Source organism: Crinia signifera, chromosome 5, assembly GCF_055691185.1.
Source record: "Crinia signifera chromosome 5, ASM5569118v1, whole genome shotgun sequence".
In the NCBI taxonomy this organism is placed as follows: domain Eukaryota; kingdom Metazoa; phylum Chordata; class Amphibia; order Anura; family Myobatrachidae; genus Crinia; species Crinia signifera.
Genome location: NC_139221.1, coordinates 64,479,753 through 64,501,112, shown reverse-complemented (window position 1 = coordinate 64,501,112; position 21,360 = coordinate 64,479,753). Strand labels below are relative to the sequence as shown.

Sequence of the window (21,360 nt, the reverse complement as noted above, 5' to 3'; positions counted from 1 at the left end):
AAATTGCCCCTTAAGTTTGTTCTTAAAGCACAATCATTGGTGAAAAACTTGGTGTGGAGAATCACGTTCCAAAAGTGGATGTCAGCCAGGACCTTCCTCCTCCACACATCGGCTGTCTAATGAGGTTATTGGGAAGTGCTGCGCCAAACACACCTCAACTCACAAGCCAGGTGGCGAGTAGGAACAAAGTTAATTCTACTAAAATCTATTTTCTAGCAGCAGTCTTGTGCCAGATTTACCATAAGCAGTATCCACTTCCCACCACAACCTCATAAGAGTTATGATCATCAATTTGTTTTTTTTGTTTTTTATGGATTTTTGTTTATCACTTCTCACAAGTTGAGTTGTGATACATACACATTTTTATGAGCGCTGTATATTAGCATATATTAACTGCACCTCACAACACCCATCCATGACTACTATTCTCTTATCGTAAGAAAAAAAAAAAAAAAAAAAAAAGAGAACCTGTAGACTGATTTTGGGCATAATTTAACTACCCTAGGGATCAATTAGACAGCAGTAAATTACTACAGCTAGTTTATTTCACCTTAGATTACAGAAGCATCTCCAAGCTCAATTTAGTGTTCAAATAAAAACTACCCAGCTTCATGCAAATTAACCAATATTTACCCTGCATGCAAATTAAAAAACATTTGCCCCTTTACATTGCAGCATGGTCTGCTCAGGTGCAAAATAATTTTGCCCCACAATTAAGAATATTAGTTTTTTTCTATGAAGGAACTGGCACCCTCTTATCAATGGGTACAGGTCATACTTTCCTACCTGACCATCTCCATGAGGGAGAAAATGCTGTTTCTGGACTTCCCTGGTAATGTATGATTGCTATCACCTGTGGTGAGCTAGGTAAAAGGTGTTTCACCACAGGTGATGGCAATCATACATTACCAGAGAAGTCCAGAAACAGAGCATTTTCTCCTGCATGGAGAGGGTCAGGTAGGCAAGTATGGTACAGGTGCTTTACATAGCAATTTTCCAGCACAAGAAAAGTGTAAATTAAATCTACGCTTTAAGCAGATCAGAATTTAGACTGTACAAAATGCATCCCAATATATAATGATCATAGTATTTGCAGCTAACAGACTTGCCTAATTTATATGCAGTTTGGCCAGACATGTACCTGAGTACAAAAGCATAAGTATACATACCAACATTTACAATCCTGACTGGCCTCATTGCACAGGAGACCAGAACTTATTGATGGCAAGTTGCTTGTGTATTTGGTAACCCTTTATGATTACAGTGCTGCCTGGTATCAGAGTAGTTACACACTGACAAGTTATGGGATTCCATTGACTGTTGTGGGGGTAAAGTGACCAATAAAACCATTACCTAAAAAGGATACACCACCTAAAAGCAAGACAGTGCTGTACAAAACAGATTCTATGGTAAGTGCTTGTACCATGCTGGGAGATCATCCTGCATCTAAGAAAGGAGAATTCAATTCTCTGCAACAGCCTTGTGCTGGCACCTCAGAGTTACTTGGGAAAGTAATAAGCTTTTCTAAAGGACATGACACAGATTTTAAACTCCAAATCCTTTGAAAATTTTTAGTCATGGCAAGTGTGGGTAAAAAAAAAAAAAAAAGGACCCACATCTTTTAAAATATGTACATGGATCTGCTCGAGGCAGCACAAAAGGTCTTTTATTACTTATAAAATAACTAAAGGTTTAGGTCCCTCTGCTGACAAGCTGTACATCCATTTAGCCCTTGTTAAATTTGAACACACACAAAAAAATACTGTAAGTCTGCCTTCTGACCCAGTGTATAGGGTGAGACGGGAGATGCCTGGGACAGTTACACGGCCCTGGAACCCAAGATATGAGGACTGCAATAGATTAATGCCATGAACCAGCAAATTAAAAAAAAAAGGTGCTCTATGAAAAATAGATTTAGAATTAACCATTGTTAAATAAAGTCTTTGATCTAGAAATCACATCAGTAATAAAAAAAAGTTGAATAGCCTCTACTTATAAAATCTATTGTTCACTGTACATGAAAAAAATTATATAAATCCACATGTAATGAGAAAAAAAAAACCATTGATGCTACTGTCTGTAAGGCAGATAGAGGTAGACAGAAAATCCAGTATAGGAGTTACATCTAATAATTTAGTATCTGCACATCAAAGAGATCGCAGACTCCTTCACTGTCATCCAAGTTGAAATTGTATTCATCTCCAGGTGTTGGAGACAGCCGCAACAATGGGAACACTGAAACAAAGCAAAGTTACAGAGGGACAAATTAGAACAGAGACTAAATGCAGCCTCTGACATACAGTAGCCGGTAGGAAGAGGAACTGTGTGTACAGGCCAATATCTATGAAGGCACCAGTTCATACCAGAAGCAAGACTAATGGAGACACCCCCCTCCCCTTGAGTGCTGGACACCTTATTACTGATGCAGACTTTAATATTGAACCAACACAGGTCAGGCTTTCTATATACCCAAATACTATCAAGCCAACAAATCATTAATGTACATATAGCAGCTAATTGGACATGGACAATTATTAAATTACAGCTTGCAAACCATTATTGGAGAAGATTGTTAGATCTACCTTCTAATGCCTTAAGGTGGGTATTCAATGTGCGCCAAGTCTGACAGTTGGAAATACAGATGGAAACACCTCTCATGCATTTCCAGCGCTCTGCAGTTCCCCTCCGCTGACAAAGACACGCCATCTGTCTGAGACACTCACTCGCGATGCCGGTTTTTGGGGGGGAACCCTGCCCGTCTCAGCTTCAGGGAGATGGGCAGAGTTAGGGGGGGGGGGGGTAATCAAATACACGGCCATTTGACAATCCAAGGCTGTATAGACTGTTGAAATATTGTCTGTTTCAAACGTCAATTCAACAATGGGAATTCAAGACAGAATACCCACCATTGCACCCCCCCCCCCTAAATAGCATGTCCATGTGGAAAGCAGCGAGCAAGGCGATCTGAGATAATGGGCCAGATGAATCAAGCTTCAAAAGTGATAAAATAGAGAGTGATAAACAGCCAGCCAATCAGCTCCTACCTGTTATTTTTCAAACCCAGCCCGTGACATGGCAGGTAGGAGCTGATTAGCTGGCTGTTTATCACTCTCCATTTTATCACTTTTGAAGCTTGATACATCTGGCCCAATGAGTGTTGCTCCACTGTCTCCAGTACTCCCCCCCCCCCAATGGAAGAAACATACAGTACATGTGACTTCCTAACCAGGTTAGTTAACTTTTGTACACCCAATACAATACATACCATCAGAAGACATCAATTCGTCAATTATGTCGCCACTTATTTGACCTATAATTAAAAAAAAAAAAGTTACTCTATCAAAGAGAAGGAAAAAGACAAATATACTGAAAAAATAAACAAACACCTGGAGCCAGGGAGCATAGCACAGCTCCTCATTGTTCTAACAATGCTCTAACCATGCACAGTACAGGTGTGTAGCACATCCAGAAAATGAAAAAAAAAAAACTGTTTGTGTTAAAATAACCAGATTGGTAGGTCTATTACAATAATTTATTAATACATACTAAATAAATGATATGCCAGCAACATAAAATGACGATGTGGTAGTTAAAAGTTTATCAAATACAGATTAAAAATGTTCAGAATCCTCACCAACCATACAGCGATAGTGACCTGAAGAGTCCCGAATTTGGAGGTCCATTAAGAGCAGCATAAGTCCCCAAAGCAATAATCCAGAGGGAGAACCAATAAGATGCAGGTTTTGCAAGGAGTGGCCCAAGGTGGCACAAATAACCAACTCCTACTGCAGGTATTGGTAAAGCGGGATAGTGTCCACAACCTCCTGGTACCAATTGTGGATTAGATGTTTGTATCTAAATTCATCCATCGTTGTTTTAGGTTGCTGGCATATCATTTATTTAGTATGCATGAATAAATTATTGTGATCGGCCTACCAATCTGGTTATTTTAAAACAAACAGCGCTGCTCAGTTTCTTATTTTCTTGTTGTATTATACAGGACTGACTATCCTGTCAGAGCAGCAGCTAGGTAAAGACAACGGTCAGGTGCCCTCTGTCCAATCTCCCCTAGTGAGATTCTGCCCACACCATATCTTTCGTGTGCAGCAGATCGGCTGCATACTGTCCGCTATTGAGTTTTTCATCATTCGCGGGTGACAACAGTGTGACCTTCCCAAAACAGAGGCGTGTTGCCTGTTTTAGGGGAGTGACAAAGCGCGAGAGAGGGGAGACTGAAAGATTCCAGTGCTTCCCCTTTAATGATGAAACATGGACGTTACAGGTGAAAGTTGGTGGCTTTACTAGCGTCATAGTATTAAGTGCATCATACAGTATCTGTCATGAACACTCCCACGCCACATGTGACTGATAGCCAAATCCTTTTCATTTATGGAGCAGAGAGGCAAGTACAGCCCCAGGAAAGGAACCATCCATTCTACAATATGGTAGCAAGCAATTCCTACCTTCTGGATCATCCATTTTCATCATCTCAAATGAACTGGGTTTAAGGATATTATTGACATCTAGCGGAAGGAGAGTTGGGAAGTCACTTGAGCTGGCAGTAGACCGCGTTACATCGGACTGAAGAGTAGGATATAAAAGGGACTCTGGAAGTTCAGAGAAAGCGCTCATAGGTGTGCTCTCCGATGCATCACCACCTACAAGTGCAAGGAAAAAAGTATTACAGTGGTCACAGATAGCGCTCACCTTCCCTGAGAACGGACAGAAGACGACTATATTCACTTCTGGGTTTTTTCTAATTGAATGTATACCATAACATTAGCTCAGTTTTGGACAAATCATTTATACTGTATTAAAAGTATTAATTTAATATATTCCTTGTACCGAAACTAGCAGGCCCTGAAAGGATGGGGTGTGATCTTTGTTTTTTTGTTTCCCCTTGAATGGCAGAGAGACATTAATGCTATAGATAAAGGAATTAAATAAATTTGGGTTTACCAATTCTAGATATACAGTACAGTTCCATATACAAACTTATGTAACACCATTACAGGAACATAGTTTACTGTATCTCCTAAAACGGTGTTCCTCAACCCCAGTCACTAACACTATACTATACTATCAGGTATTACCAACTATCACATTTCAAAGGTGACCTGTAAAAAATGTTGTTGGTCCTGTTGTGGGTCCTTAGAAAAAAGTTGAGGCTAATCGATCAATTCTATAGATAAGTGTTTGGTGTATCCCATGCTTTAATAAAAAGAAAGATGGTACTTGTTTCTTAGTACGGCCACAATCGCGGGCATCGTGTACCTTAAAGTTAAGGTACACGATGCCCGCGATGTCCTTTGAAATCAGGTCCATTTTGCCGGCAAAGGCAAAATCGCGGGCATCGCGTCGGTCGCGGCCATTAACATAGCCCCCGACGCGATGCCCGCGATTTTGCCATAGGCTTCAATGTTAAAATATTTTTTAACATTGAAATCGGGAGCATCGCGTCGGTCTTGTGCCATTATAATGGCACAAGATGAGATGGACTTCATTAAGTCCATCTCACATAGGAAACAATGTGAAATGGGCCAATATGACCCATTTCACATTGTATATGGCCCCGTCGTCACCCCACGATTGACGCGAACCCGAAGCGTGGCGAGCGCAGCGAGCGTCCTCCGACCTTTTCATTCCCCTACTATCCACGTAGGCGTGGAGTTGAGAATATAAAGTGTGGCGAGCGCAGCGAGCCACCGTGCCCGAAGCGTGGCGAGCCCCGCGAGGGGACGCGTATACCTGTGAAGTAATACGCGTCCCCTCGCGGGGCTCGCCACGCTTCGGGCTCGGTGGCTCGCTGCGCTCGCCACACTTTATATTCTCAACTCCACGCCTACGTGGATAGTAGGGGAATGAAAAGGTCGGAGGACACGCACCGCCGCCCCTCGCGGGCTCACCACGCTTCAGGTTCGCGTCAATCGTGGGGTGGCGTTGAGGGTGTCAAATTGGGGGTGTAGGGAAGATTTCACATTGAATCCAATGTAAAATCGGGCCCCTATTCACATTTGATTCAATTAAAAAATCGCGTCGGTCGCATCGTATGAGATTTGGTCGCATGCGACGCGACCTACGCGATTTTTCCGACACGACCACCCCGATGGAAATCGGGGTGGTCGTGCTAGGAAACAAGTACCAGAAAGATTAATGTCTCCTTTTTAGTGCCCCCCACTGCAATAGATACTTAGCAGTAGTTGTGAGTAATCTGCCAATGTACAGTAGTGTAACTGTATTGTAGTGTATACAGAGTTGTAGCAAGATGAGCTATCTGAAGTATCAAAGCGCTTCTAGATCCCAGGTTCGCAAAGTTGGTCCCCAGGACCTCACACAGTGCATGTTTTACAGGTCTCCTCACAGAATCAAGTGAAATAATTAGCTCCACCTGTGGATATTTTAAAATGTGTCAGTCAGTAATGAGTGCACCTGTTGGGTGACCTGGAAAGCATGAACTGTGTGGGGTCCCGAGGACTGAGGGGTAGATTTTTTTAAGCTGGATGAAGTGATAAATTGTCTGGTTTTTATCACTGGCTAATCAGCTCCTACCTGTCATTTTTCAAACCAAGCCTGCAACTTCACTGTTAAGAGCTGATTGGCCAGTGATAAAAACCCGACACTATCACTTCACTGAGCTTAATAAATCTGCCCCTGAGTTTGAGAACCACTGTTCTAGAGCATGGTACAAAGAGCATCAATGTTCTTTAAGGACTATGACCAGAAAATGGTCTACAATGAATGATGTTAATGTTCTTAATTTAAAGTAGCTCACCATTGGATCTGCTACTAGCGCTAGGGCTGTTGAGCCTGACTAGACGTGGGACTTGAAAGGGATAATATAGGCTTCAAAATTTATTCTCTCCTGTTTATAGATTTCATGTTTTCTATCTACACCACAATGTTAGAGTCAATCAAGAAAAATGTTAAGTTGCGCGTTTTCATAACCCTGAAAATAATTGAAAGAAATAAAATGAACTAAGAATATTCTATCTTATGTTATGTAAATCGGAAAGTAAACTGGGTACACAGACAGCTTGCAACGATTTTTCTTGAACTCCCAGACACAATATAGTACATACACACTGTGCAATCTTGCAAAATATATAGTCAGTGGCCACAACCTGGAGTGTACAGTCGTTAATATGTACAAAAACTTCCTGCATATTGAAAAGATCAGTAGAAGCATCAAACGGCCAGGGGAATGCACATCGGCATAGCGTACCTTCCCGGGTGGCAGGATCGCATGAGATACAGCGCATGCGGTACTTCTGCATGGGATACCTGTTCCCTGCTGCCAGGAGGGGGTCCGACCCAGAGATCTTACATGCAGCACCCATAATCTCAGACTCTGATCAGATGCGCACGGCGCTGAGCATCGGATTTCACACACAGACGCGCTATTTGGGCAGATTTCTCAGCCCAATCAGCATAGGGGCCTCTACAGTAATTAATCTGATATCCTGAAAGGTTGTAGGGAACACTTACCCTGAATGTTTCACATCTTTTTATAGGATACATTACTCACTTGTGTTAAAGTCTGCAGGGATTTTACTCTGTAAGTCTTCTGTCTGCTGAGGCTGACTTTGTGCAGACTGTTTACTGGAAACGCTGGATGTGTCAGGTGGAGTATGGGTCTGTACGATGTCATCCGGTGGAGGAACGGGAAAAGCAACCGGTTTTGAAGAATTTGATTCCTTATTAATCAAAAGCACGTTAATGGGCCCCGAATTGCTCTTTAAACTAATTTGGTATTTCTTTTGTCCATTTTGGCCCTAAAAATAGAACACAAAGCAATTGAGAGAACATTGGTCTTCTGCTCAAGTCCATGACACAAAGTACTTAGCTGCAGGTGCAAAACTACTGACAATGCAGTGCAGTGAACCAGGCCCAAGTTAGTTCAAGCTAGTTAAAGGACGTTGCACGATGATCGGATCTGTTGTGGATTCGCACTACTGCTCCCCCAGCCCAGTGACAGCCATCACAGCTGCCGATGCAGCTGAATTCTGAGCTGTCTGATTGCGCAGCTTGTGCCGAGGCCTGCACAGGATGCAGGAAGGAGAACAGTCAGCCACGCCCACCACAGCTAACCTCATCCCTTCCGGCTCATGCAATGGCTACCAGAAGGGGACCAGCAAAGATAAAGGAAGTGATGTGGGATATGAGGAAGGTCAGGGACAGTTAGTCGCAAGTAGTCGAAGGTCATGTGCGATTAGGGGGGGGGGGGGTATGGGTGTGTGTGTGTAATGGGAGTAAAGAAATGTGGGACGAACTGGGGGACCAGGGTGTGTATTGGAGTACAGTATTATAGGGTGGAATAGGATGTGTGGCCAGAGTAGAGGGTTATGGGATTTACGTTGGGGAACATGAACTGAACGGAAGGATTTTTTTTGGGTAGCAGTATTAAGGGTGTATGTAGGAGATAAGGGGGAGTAGGGTGCATGTGGGATGCGGGTATAGGGATAGCTGTTAAGGGGTGTATGTGGGATGTGCAGCGGCAACAAAGGGGGCGGAGAAGTGCAGGGGATGGAGAGGTTCAATGGTGACCGAGGTGATGGGGACGCAGAGGTGGAGGGAGTGAATGATGCAGGGGTGGAGGGAGTGAGATGCAGGGGTGATGGGGGTGGAGAGAGTGAGATGCAGGGGTGATGGGGATGAAGAGATTCCCACTCACCACCATGGCTCTGTGTGGTGTGCGCTCAGCTCCTTGACCAGAGGGGCTTAAACTAGCACAGACGAACATATGAAATATGGCTCCTGCCCACCACCGGCCTATCAGAGCTCACGGACCGACAACCGTAGTTAGCTGCAAGGCCGCAAGCTCCAACTGGCTCTCTAGCCTGCGCCATATTTCAAATGCCTATCAGCTATGGTATGAGCCACTCCGCAGCATACTAGCTAAGCGCACACACAGGTCTGTGGCGAGGGCTCCTCCCTCTTATAAGGCACTAATATGGGAAGTCTGAAAAGGGCATTATGGTGTGTGCATGGCATAATGCGTAATGGGCACTACAGTGTGACAATGTGTAATTGGTATTACAGTGTATGACAATTTGTAAAGGACATTAGGGTGTGCGTAATCCTTGCGCAGTGTGTCTAAGGTGCTCTTTCAGATTGCTATCCCCAGTCGGACCCTCATCCGGGGTACGTCCCTTTCACACTAAACCTGTGTCGGCCATTATACACAGGGCGACCCAGATTTAACCCTTCATATAACCGAGGTTGATCGACCCTGGTTATTTAGTTTGGTACTTTCAAATCAATCCAGCAATAACCTGGGTTTTGAAAGGGTATGAGGGGCCTACAGCTTGCTAGTCCTGCCTCAGCTTTGCTGTGTTTGTACATCAGTGTGCAGGCAATGGTCGAAGCCTGTGCCAAATGGTCTACGTCTGAGTGCAAGTTATCTCAAGTATACTGGTGCAGCTCAACTGACACACACACACACACACGTATTGCAACTGGATAGAAGTAGTCCTCAAACCACTTCTACTAGAAAGTGACGACCCAAAAAAAATAATAATAATTTATTTTCGATGGCAGAATCCATTCACTTACTGTTTCTGGTATTGGGACTTCCAGCTGTGTACCTGAAGGAGCTTGTACGGCAAGAAGAGTGTCCCCTAGACATTATAGAGCAAAATATATATAAGAACATGAAAATTGAAAAAAAAAAAAAAAAAGCAAAAAACGTAAATACTGTATATGGACTAGAAAAAAATAGTTTTTATTTACATTTAAGGATTAAAGCATCAAGCAGTAAAATGAGTGGACAAGTGGAAAATTGCATATAGTTAACAGAATGCCCATCAGTTCAAAGAATATACTGAAACCTTTGATTGGCAACCCTTATGAAAAATGTGCAAAATATCTTCTAAAAATGTTAGTGTCGCTCACATTTGTTTTATAAACTCAAATAAAAAAAAAAAAATATATATATATTTTTTTTTATTTCCTATACAAGGTAAACATTACAGGTCATTATGATTAATGTTTGCTTGGCAAATTTCACACCTATTTTGACAAATTCACTTGGCACTCAAAGGGTTAATAAATGTATCCTCAAAGTGGACTGGTTGCTATGGCCAGCTTCCGCACACTGCTCCAGGTTCATAAAGATGGTCCTCAAGGCCTTAAACCGTTCATATTTTCACAGTCTCACCAAACCATACATGGAATAATTATCTCCATCTGTGGATCTTTAAAATGTATCCGTAAATTATGAATACACCTGTGTTCCTGCTGGATGACTTGGGAAGCATTAACTGTTTGGGGTCCTGAAGACAGTTTGAGAAGCACTGTCAGAGCTTAGACTACATAATCACCCTCCCTGCTATTAAACAAATATACTGGGGTCCATGCCAGGGTCTGCTACTGTTTAGAACAGTGGTTCTCAAGCTCAGTCTCCAGGACCCCCATCCCCCAACAGTTCACAATTTCCAGGTCTCCACACAGAATCACAAGTGAAGTAATTAGCCCCACCTGTGGATCTTTTAAAACATGTCAGTAAATAATGAGTGCACCTGCCAGTTCTGGAAAACGTGAACTGTTGGGGGGGGGGGGGGGGGGTTCTTCTAGTCAAGAAGAGCAATACAGGGCTATCTAAAGCACATTCTCAGAGAGGGACAAATAAAAACGAGCAAAGGAAATATAGGAAATTACACTACTGTAAGCTTTTATAGTACTTAGGAATAGTCTTATAATTTTGGAACACTTCAAAATCTATCCACTGCAGTGGTAAACCAGACATTGGATCTAGTATACAGTTTGCAATGAAAGCACCATTTCTCATAACAGATAAGAGCTTATATTAAAAACAGTTCTACAAATGGAAACCACAACATGATACATACCGTTAAAAGTGCTACAAAGGTCTTCATGCGTTACAAAGGATAATGTATGTCTGTTCAGGAAAGCATTGTACATCATTGCATCAGTCATGCTTGTGTCATGGCATCTGTCTACTGACCGCGTTTAACCCAAAATGCGCACACAATATTTATATTTATTGGTACTTGTGAGTTATCTGGGCGCCCGATTTCTAAATCGGGTCGGATCGGGCACATCGCATCGCATGCGACCATCGGATGCGATGCGATGACCCGATTTTTCCATAGGAATCAATGTTAAAATGGACTGAGTCCATTTTAACATGGAATTCAATGGGAAAAAGGGGTCCTTTTCATACCCCTACTATCCAAGTGGGCATGGAGTTGGATATAAACCTGTGGCGAGCGTAGCGAGCCACCGAGCCCGAAGCGTGGCGAGGGGACACAGAATACCGTCCCCTCGCGGGGCTCGCTTCGCTCGCCACGCTTCGGGCTCGGTGGCTCGCTACAGGTTTATATCCAACTCCATGCCCACTTGGATAGTAGGGGTATGAAAAGGACCCCTTTTTCCCATTGAATTCCATGTTAAAATGGACTCCGTCAATTTTAACATTGATTCCTATGGAAAAATCGGGTCATCGCATCCGATGGTCGCATGCGATGCGATATCGCATCGCATCTGATTGTATGCCTTAACTTAAGGCATACAATCAAAAAAATCGGGCGCCCAGATAACTCATAAGTACCGATTTATTTATATTGGAGCTATTAGTGCGTGGCAACTAAGAGGGAAACTGGGGAAAGTTAGGAAGCAAAGAAGTCTACTCCTTGTCCAGTGTCCCACATCCTACAGAATGGACCTTTTGTGTGATCCCCTTCTGCAGAAAGAGGAGTGTGTGCTCAATAATTTAAACTTATCACAATAGTTTCCACTAAATGAAAAGGATATAATCTATTTGCTGAATCGTCCATAACATTGTTAATGCTTTGCTGCAGCCACACTTTCTGTTGGTCCAGCTCCTTTTCTCTGAGCTCAAGGTCCCCAATTTCTGCTTTGAGGTTTCTCAGTCTGTCCAGAATTTCCTTTGTGTTGCACCCGGCACCAACACCCCTTTAAGACAAGCAATTTAAAAGTTTATTTAAAGATTTGGTGAGAAAATATGACAGTTTTACCATAGCTGGTCAGTGAAACTGATCACCTGGCTGGCCTAATGTTGCACATTAAAGCCCATAAAACTAGCACTAAGAACTTAAAGTACATGGTAAATAAATATATGTAAGTTAAGTCGATTTCTTGTTTTTGCTCATTTACTGTATGCATTGTTAGGTGCTGTGGAACCCTTGATACGCCATAAAATATTTACATGCTCAGAACTGGTTGGACCATTAATATCACAAATACATAGGAAATGCACGATCATGTAGAAGACATTCAGGTAAAGTAAAAATTGTTTGAAATCAGCAAATCTATAGAGCTATCTCTTTAGATATATATAATAGGCTAACTACCGTATTTTCCGGTGTATAAGACGACTTTTTAGCCCATAAAAATTTGCCTTCTTGTGGGGGGTCGTCTTATACGCCGGGTGCACGGCGTGATGTTGCCTTATATGCCGGGTGCGGCATATATTCATTAAAGGGTACCTCTCCTCGGCCCCCCCCCTTCTTATGCATATGGTACCGTACCTTAATAATAAAAGATAGCAGTACGGTATTTGTCGGCAGCGTTTTCTTCAGCCTAACGGCCTGTCAGATTGCGCCATTGATGTTGGCGGCAGGCTCGGGTGTTTTCGGCAGGGCTCGGGGGGGACTCGTGTGCCTGAGCGCTCCCGAGTCCCCCCGAGCCCCGCCGAAAATACCCGAGCCTGCCGCCGACGTCACTGCAGTGACGTCGGCGGGGCTCGGGTATTTTCAGCTATTTTCGGCGGGGCTCGGGAGCGCTCGAGCATACGAGTCCCCCTGAGCCCCGCCGAAAACACCCGAGCCTGCCGCCGACATCAAATGCGCAATCTGACAGGCCGTTAGGCTGAAAAAAAATGCTGCAAATACCTTACTGCTATCTTTTTTTATTAAGGTACGGTACCGTATGCATAAGAAGGGGTGGGGGAGAGGTACCCTTTAATGAATACCGGTATATGCTGGTATTTATGCCTGGGGGGAGGACAGCGGCATCACTGCAGGGAAGCTGCAGATGAGGGGGTATTAAAACTTTATGTGGTGGGTTTTGCTGGGGCAGGACAAACCTGCCCTGATAGGTTTGTCCTGCCCCAGCAAAACCCACCACTCAAGGGACCAGACAGCTGCTAGTGACGGAGGTGTGCGGAAGAGGGGGTAGTCTTATATGGCGAGTATATAACAAACTCTACATTTTGAGTGGAAATGTTGGGGGGTCGTCTTATACGCCCAGTCGTCTTATACGCCGGCAAATACGGTACTCCTCACTTCTGAGGTGAAGTACCACCAGTGACCACTAGAGGACACTGACAAAATTACTTTGCTATAGGTAATAACAGAAAGTGAAAGCAACCTGTGCAGAGACATTGATCAGTTTCAAACTGGTTGTGTCCAGATACACTTCTGTTTTTTGACCAGGTTGTCATGTTAGGTGAGGGCGGAAGTTGTTAGATGCCTTCACAGAAGTTTTAATTTAAATCTTTAAATTTATGTAGGTGTAAGTAATTTTTTTAGGTAGTTTCACGGCGCCCCTGCCCGCATCGCATGCAATTTGATCGCGTGTGATGGGATGCAAAGAGATTTAGCACACCCCCACTATCCGCGTCACCCCAAAGCGTGGCGAACCCTGTGAGGGGACGTGGTAGGTGTCGTCCCGACCTGTTCATACCCCCACTATCCACGTCGGCGTGGAGTTGATTTTATAAAGTGTGGTGAGCGTAGCGAGCTGCCGTCAAGATGCATGCTCTTCATGCTTTGGGCTCGCCACACTTTATAAAATTCAATCAGTACCTCCCCCCCCATTTCAAATGTATTGAACCCTGGCAGGCTCACTTCGTTCGCCACAGATTGATAGTCCTACTCCAGGTATATGTGGACCCAGTGCATGATGGTAAAAAAAAAAAACAGAAGTGGTTCTAGCCTCAACACAGTTAGGAACTTTCTAGGTATGGCGAGATGGAGCTATGAAAACAGATTGGAGGGGTATGGTCATAGGGTCGACACAACTAAGGTCACCATGCACTGGGTGGGTTGACCACTGAAGGTAGACACCTCCTAATGTCGACATGGGTTTTCACATTTTTTGCCCTGTAGGACGACACCGTCAACATGGACACTATCGGAGCACTGCATCCCCTCGCATGGCTTGCTGCACTCGGTGGTGAGGTGGAGAGTTTGTGGGCTAAACTGTTACAGCTCAAAGTGAAAGTACATTGCAGAAGATGACATTTTGATGGGCTTTTAACTAGTATAGAAGGATTTTAGACTAGAGATGGTCTTTGGTGTGTGGAATCCTTCATCCACAAAGATTTACACAGAGCCATCTCAAGCATTTACCGAGCATTAGACAGGACATTCTTAGTTAGTTAAATTTGTGAGAATTAAAGTTGGTCTATTGCCTCATTCACAATCAGCCAGTGTCAAAGGAATGTTTCTTTGGTCTGTTCCCCTGAGTGTACTAGACAAACCTGGCCTCTTTATTGGATGCCGTCAGCTACTCTTTAAAGAGTTATTTATTTTAATCTCCATGATTTTACCATACTTCACAAAATAAGGTTTAAAGATGTGAAGGCATGGAGCAGATCTAGCAATGCAGCTAGAACAGGGCTATAGAGCTGGTCAAGGGCTTCAAAACTTGGCAACGCAACAAGGTACTACAGCAATATGTTCACCAAGCAACCACCATAGACACAAACCTCCGACAGATACTACGGGGGAAATATATTAAGATGTATATTCTACATCACATGTGATGTTGCTATGGGCAACCAATCTGAATCTACTTATTGATTTAGCACCCTCTAGAAGATAATAGACCGGTTGTGATTTTTTGCCCATAGCAACATCACACATTCCCCCCCTACGAGTTAACACATGGATGCACACCCCACCCATATCTGCTGAAAAAGTAACTTCTTGCAAAGTGTCTCATATGTGACTTCACTCATTCATTAGATCTCTCCTATTCACTAGTGCACCAACAGACCATACATCATTAAAAACGCAATATAATAGGACTTGCAGGGGCACCCTGGTCTATTGCAGTGAGAAGAAAAAGGACACCTGCTAAATAGAACATCCAAGAAGTTGCAGACAAATTGTCGCTTTGGAGTCTCAAGGACACTGCAGAAATCTCACCGCTATCTGTAGCTTGAAGGCTATTACAACTGGGCCAATAGGAGCTTACTTAGACAATAAATGGGAAGGAAAGGTTTAAAGGATATACTGCAATTTTACTCACACAAAGAAAATGGCCTACGGTGCATATAAGCCTATGGTGCAGAAAGCTAGAAGGATATAAAAGGAATCACCAAGCCAGCAATCTAAGCTACGTAATAATGTTAGGCCTCAAGTTACTAACAGTCACCCTTCCTGGAACCATCACCAATCACTCTAGAAAGCCCTTGACTAGCCATTATTGTAGAGTTCTCAGCATAGCCAGAACGTATTATGCCCACAGTCTTATGGTTTTATGGGCACTACTCTTCAAGTCCATGGGAGGCAAATCCTCTGAATGGCTCTAAATGGCCATACCTAAAATATGCCCCGACAGACATTTACCCTCCAGAACCGAAATATTCTTACTTCCATTGGATGCTGTTCTTTGACTTCTTCTCGATCAAACCAATTCCTTCCAATACATTGGTTATGTCATATATCCTTCGCTTTTGTCTCACAGCCAGTGTATCTGCAGCCTTTAAATGGAAAAAAAATATATATCACTATGAAATTATTATATTACACATACCAACAAAAGGATATTTGAATGAGAAAAGCATTTTGGGGTTGAATTCAATAATTAAAGTAGTTTCTTTAAAATGGTTCTAATTCTAGATAATGGATACCCTTAATTAATAGGGAACACAAAGAAATGGTTACGAACGTGATCGGGGGTGTTTTTGACCCACAAATTTACAAAAAAAAAAACTGACAAGTTTTCAGGATTTGTATTTTCCTATGGTGAAGGAATTCGTATTTGGCTGCCGAGTTTACAGAGTGCCCCCTCCAAAGCATACCCAGCAGCAGTCTTTTTGAGCCAATCATGGTTTTCAAAAATACAGGGAAATGGCTAGGGGGTCTTGTATTTTTAAATCCAGCACCGGGCTCTTGGACTGGTCCTGGTTCCAAAAACAGACGATAAGAGGCACCCGTATTTTTAAAGCCAACTCTGGGCTCTACTAGTCAGTAAAGTAATGCCTTCGCTGGGGGTCACTTTTATACCTCCCCCCCCCCCCCCCCTTAACACACACACTTACTCATTTAGGAATTCTACGGGATAAGGGGAACTATTTACGTCTCAACATAAGTGAGAATTTATGTGTTGGCCCAGAGGGCCCTTTAATGCTGGTACTGGGGGTATTCGAAAGTACATGCATGTGGGGAGGCTTGTGGGGACTTTTAGTACCACTGCGCATATGTATGTATGTATGTATGTCTATCTATCTCCAGGAAGAAATCACTCGTCTTTTTTTTTTTTTTTTAATAAACATCCATTTAGGTCAGGCGATAGCGACATGCAGGATCGTGAAGGCAGAGCAATCAATGCTGCATTTTTCGCTTAGAAATGGGGCTTAAATCTCCTGTGTGTACACACTCAGGAGGAGTTCATTCAATTCAGCAGGCCTGAGGAGAACCAGAATGGATCTTACGGAGTTATTAAAATCAGCGTGCTGCCAAGTCAGACTAGTGGACTTCCGCTCGCAACCCACCTGGTGTGTGAGCAGATATATAACAAAACTAGGTTGGCAATGCTGTTTTGTGCCCTAACAGCATCATGGCGGGCTCTATATTGGGAGGTTCTCGATACCAAAGTCAAAGTACTGGCATTCTCAGACATAATATGGCTGATTCTTATAGCTCCCTACCTACACATTTCAGAGAGCGCTGGATTAAAAAAAAAAACTCATGTCGACCTTTTGCTAACACACCACAGGATCAAAAAGATGGAATACTCCATTTACCTCTGACTCCCCAACTACTTCAATCCTGAAAAACCGAGAACAGATTAGTGATGTGGCCTTTTCCTTAGAAATCATGTAATATTGTTCTCATGTTGACTTTTAATTATTATTATTATTATTATATATCAGCGAAGAATCAGTAGACTGTAAATAAGATCAGTCTATGACCATAAAGTGGGGGAGCAAAGCATGTGCATGCAGGTGAGGATATACAAGCAGCCCCCCCACCCACCACCACATATACAGCAGCAAAACAGCCAGAAGGTTTGCAAGCTAAATACCATCTAGAATGACAGTTACTTTACTTGAAATAGTGAAGTGAACACAACAAGGTAAAAGATATCCAGAAATCCATCAAATCTATAAGAAACTTTTAGACCAAAAAGCTGAATCTTTATAAATGCGACCATTATTTATTAGTGACCACATTATAAAAAGTTGCAACGAGCGAAACGAACAGACATCAGGAAGTCGCTATGCCACAAATAACCATCCACTACAGTGAGGCATCGCAGGCCGTACCTCACCATTTCAACCGGTAGGATTACATAGGATACATCGTATGTTGTCCCTTTGCATACGATGTACTGTATGCGATCCATTTCCCGGCTGCGGTATCCGATGGATCTCCGGCTCCGATCCAATGTGTACGGGGATCGGAGGTTATAGACACATGCGATTTGGTCTATTGTGGCCTTTACTCTTCATGTACCGATACCGGCTTCATATACAGCTGCATGCCAGTGTAGCTCTCAATCCAATCACATAAAACACTTCTAGAACCACTCTAGAAACCTTTTTGTGACCCCTTAACATTTTACAAGTGTAACTTGCTCACATTAAAGTGTCAGTAGTTAATAACCTATACTGTCAATCTTAACTAAGAAACCGGAAAAGCAGTGGCAGCAGCCGGTGTGAATGAGAACTAGATAGATCCAAACTACCAATACACATACCTATACAACACAAACCAACACAGATATGTTCTTATGCAATATTTAAGGTATCAGGTTTCCTTAAACGATTAAAATACATCTAGCCATCCCCTGGTATAATGGAAGGGCGAGGTAAAAGCAGCACATTCCTGTACAGGACACGGAACATTGTATAACAGAAGATAAATATTGTCCCAGCGCCATTTACTTCCTGAAGAGGTGTCTGCGGTTGCTTCAGACATTACAGCGACTACCTCTGCAGGGCTTTTAAACTCAAGTGACATTTATTTTGCCTAGCCAAATGGGCAAAGACTGCTATAGAAGTAGTAGTACATAAAAACAAAGAAACAGCAAAAATTCACACCCTGCAAATCAAGAACATGCTAGTAGTCACAGACAGGAAACAAAGGGAAGATGGCCTGAAAATTGGGATTTACTTTTGTGTTTCCATCTGTTGGAAAAATATGTCACTAAAAAAAATAATAATATGTAAAGCCCCATACATATTAGTCATATGCATAAACACTTACCGATGTCGGCGGGGTAGGGAGGGATGGCGGAAGGAGCCATACTGCAGCATAGTTGCTGTTAACAAGGCCCCCCCTCGTCTGTACACGCAGGACGAGGGGGTCATTAGAGATGCACAATTTCTAGTGTGTAAATGCACTGAGGTAGTAAAAGATATCTTACTATCCCATCTAGTGTGTATGGGGCTTTAAAACAGAAAATGACTAACAAATAAAATGCATTAGCCACACTAGGGAATCAATGCGGAGGTCTATGGGAGAGCAGCACAGTGTGAGCAGGCTGGCCTCTTCCACCAGCTAATACTAATAAGCTGGGTCGGACAGGGAGCATTCAGACCACGAATGCCGCCTCACTGCTGGGACGGACCAGTGTTCTAATCACAGGTGCGACCCAGCATTTGTTGTCTGAAAGGGGTATAATTGGATGCTAGGAATAAAGCAGACACAGCCAATCACACTCCTGGCAGTTTGAGATATGGAGGTAGTGGTTATCCCTCTCCAACAGCCAAACAGGATCTGGATGGTAAATTGATAGCGGTTAGGTTCAGATGTCAACACAAAAAAACTCATGTAGCCCTTTTCATGTGTCAACCTTTCCCAGTGTCAATTCCATGAGCCACATCAAACCAAACATTAGGAGGAACCTTTCTGGAGATACCGTCCAGATATACAGATCATCATGTTTTTTGCACTGGAGGCAGGTACAGGTTGTTAGGTTGACAGTGTCTAGGACGAGTCAAAGGGTCAACCACTATTCGACATATCTGTCGACATTGAAAAGGTTGACATTGGGTTTTAATATTTTATGCCAATGTCAACATGGACACCGTATAAGTGATCCGTGTCTCCCTGTATTGCTCGCCATACTTCGGGCACACTATTATATTGCCCCTCCACTGGGATGGACAAGTCCTTTCTTCGGGGAAAACAAAAAAAAAACCTGAAAACATAGGTCGACCATTTTCATGTTGACCCAATGACCACATCGCAATGGCCAAATGCAGTGGTTCCCAAACTTTATTGAATCATGGCGCCCCAGAGATCCAGAAATTGTTTTGTGGCACCCCTAGGCCAAAAGTTTTTTATTCAATAATGTAGAAAATCTTATTAAAATGTATTAAACCTGTATTTATAGGACATCCTTAGGGTTAGTTATGTGGTGAGAGACATAATTTTTTCTGTTTGGTCACATTTTGTATGACAAGCAATAGTTTTGCCAATTATACTGACTACACTGAATTTTATTTACTCCTGGTCCATCAAACCAAGGCACCCCTGCAAGTGTCCCAAGGCATCCCAGGGTGCCACGGCACACAATTTGGGAACCACTGGCCTAATGTATTCACATAGGGCACATGTTCTTCAACTCAGTCTTCAGGACCCCATACAGCGCATGTTTTGCAGGTCTCCTCACAGAATCACTAGTGAAATAATTAGCTCCACCTGTGCTTCTTTTAAAACATGTCAATGAGTAATGAATGCACCTGCTGGGTGACCTGGAAAATGTGAACTGTGTGTGTGGTGTCCTGAGGACCAAGTTTTAGAACCCCTGGCATAGGGAGTATGAAGATAGAAAGTGCAATAGTCTATAACCATACAGCTCTATACAATAGTATCTGAAATCTGCAACGACTGTCATCTGATATAATGTAGAAAGCACAATTCCGCAGCGACGGCACATAGCAAGCAGTCCAGGTACGCAGATGCTATGGGTTCAAATACTAATATAGATAAGTTACCATTTTTAAAGTCATTCATAGCTGTCCTGTCTGTAGAATCCCACAATCTTAAAGGAACAGCAACCGTCCAGGAGAGAAGGCTGTACAGTGGGGACAGGGCAAGACTAGTTGGAAGTGACCCGTGTCCAGTTAACTAGTAAATTTAGGCAGCGGGCCCAATACTTTGCATGGGTTTAGTGGCTAGCCGCTATAGATATCTAAACTCAATACATTTCAGCATGACAAGTGTCATAACTAGCGAGCACCTAAATTTAGACATGCCTCTAATGTGCACCCATTGCATGCGCCAAAGGTGCGTAATGGGCAAGTTTAGAATGAGATATAATAATAATACATTACCCCAGCTACACTATGGTGTAGAGATTACCCCCCCCTAATTCCCAACCATGACCATGTGAGTGGAGTTTGCATGTTCTCCCCGTAAACCTGCGTAGATATTAGTTCAGAAAACACATTCCCCATCACTGTCATACTGCACCATGGTCCTCCATCTCAACCCCCGCATTACCGGCCCCCGCCTGAAAGCCAGCGCCCGGTAACCGCACTAGCAGCACCCCGCATAACACCGGGACACATGGTGACATCCCCCAGGCCCCGAACACTCACCACTTTCAGGTCCAGCACGCCATCCTTCGCCTCCTGCAGCAGAGACACGAATTTGCTAGTGAGGAGCCCCAGGCTCTTCTCGTGCCTGCTCGGCACCCCCACCGGCTCCGCCATGGCCCCCGGACCTCAGTCACGGGGCGGGCCTCTGCAGCCCGCCCCTTGTATCGGCTGTAAAGGTAGAGGGGAACGAGGAGCACGCGGGGCACCACGAGAGCGGAGACGGCGGCTGCAGCACGGGAAGTGACGTTCGGCCGCACCGTTGCCGTGAGAGACACAAACTTGAGGCGAAAAAGAATGGTGTCAAAAGACGACACATTTAAGGGACCGACTACGTCACGCGAGGCTGGCGCGGCCATATTGGATGATGGCAGCACGGGGAGAAACGCAATGTCCGCTGCCTCCGCAGTTTCCTAGTAGACGGGATTTTATTCTTGTCATTAAATTCTATACATGCGATTGTAGATAACACACATCCAATGGTCGTTTGTTACACATTTACACGTTTTCCCATTTTAAAGATGGCGATCAACAGTCAAAGCCGAGGTACCCTATGGTGCTGACGTCACTCTGGCCTGAGGATCTGAGCCTATCAGCGC

General features: G+C 43.6%; 1 protein-coding gene across 2 annotated transcripts; it reads right to left on the bottom strand.

Annotated features, from left to right (window-relative positions):
- Positions 1 to 241: 241 nt before the first annotated feature.
- On the bottom strand, positions 242 to 21,062 carry E2F5 (E2F transcription factor 5). Of its 2 annotated transcripts, XM_083187353.1 has the most exons (9): positions 20,765 to 21,062; positions 15,582 to 15,691; positions 11,773 to 11,934; positions 10,848 to 10,891; positions 9,553 to 9,617; positions 7,526 to 7,772; positions 4,464 to 4,658; positions 3,266 to 3,310; positions 242 to 2,235 (listed from the first exon to the last, which is right to left on the bottom strand). In XM_083187353.1, the coding sequence occupies exons 1-9, from the start codon at positions 20,876 to 20,878 to the stop codon at positions 2,126 to 2,128; spliced, it is 1,092 nt and encodes a 363-aa protein (XP_083043479.1). In that variant the 5' UTR covers positions 20,879 to 21,062; the 3' UTR covers positions 242 to 2,125. The 2 variants fall into 2 exon arrangements, with proteins under 2 accessions (XP_083043479.1, XP_083043480.1); XM_083187354.1 differs by lacking the exons at positions 11,773 to 11,934; positions 15,582 to 15,691; positions 20,765 to 21,062 and having other exon boundaries at positions 10,848 to 10,950.
- Positions 21,063 to 21,360: the final 298 nt, after the last annotated feature.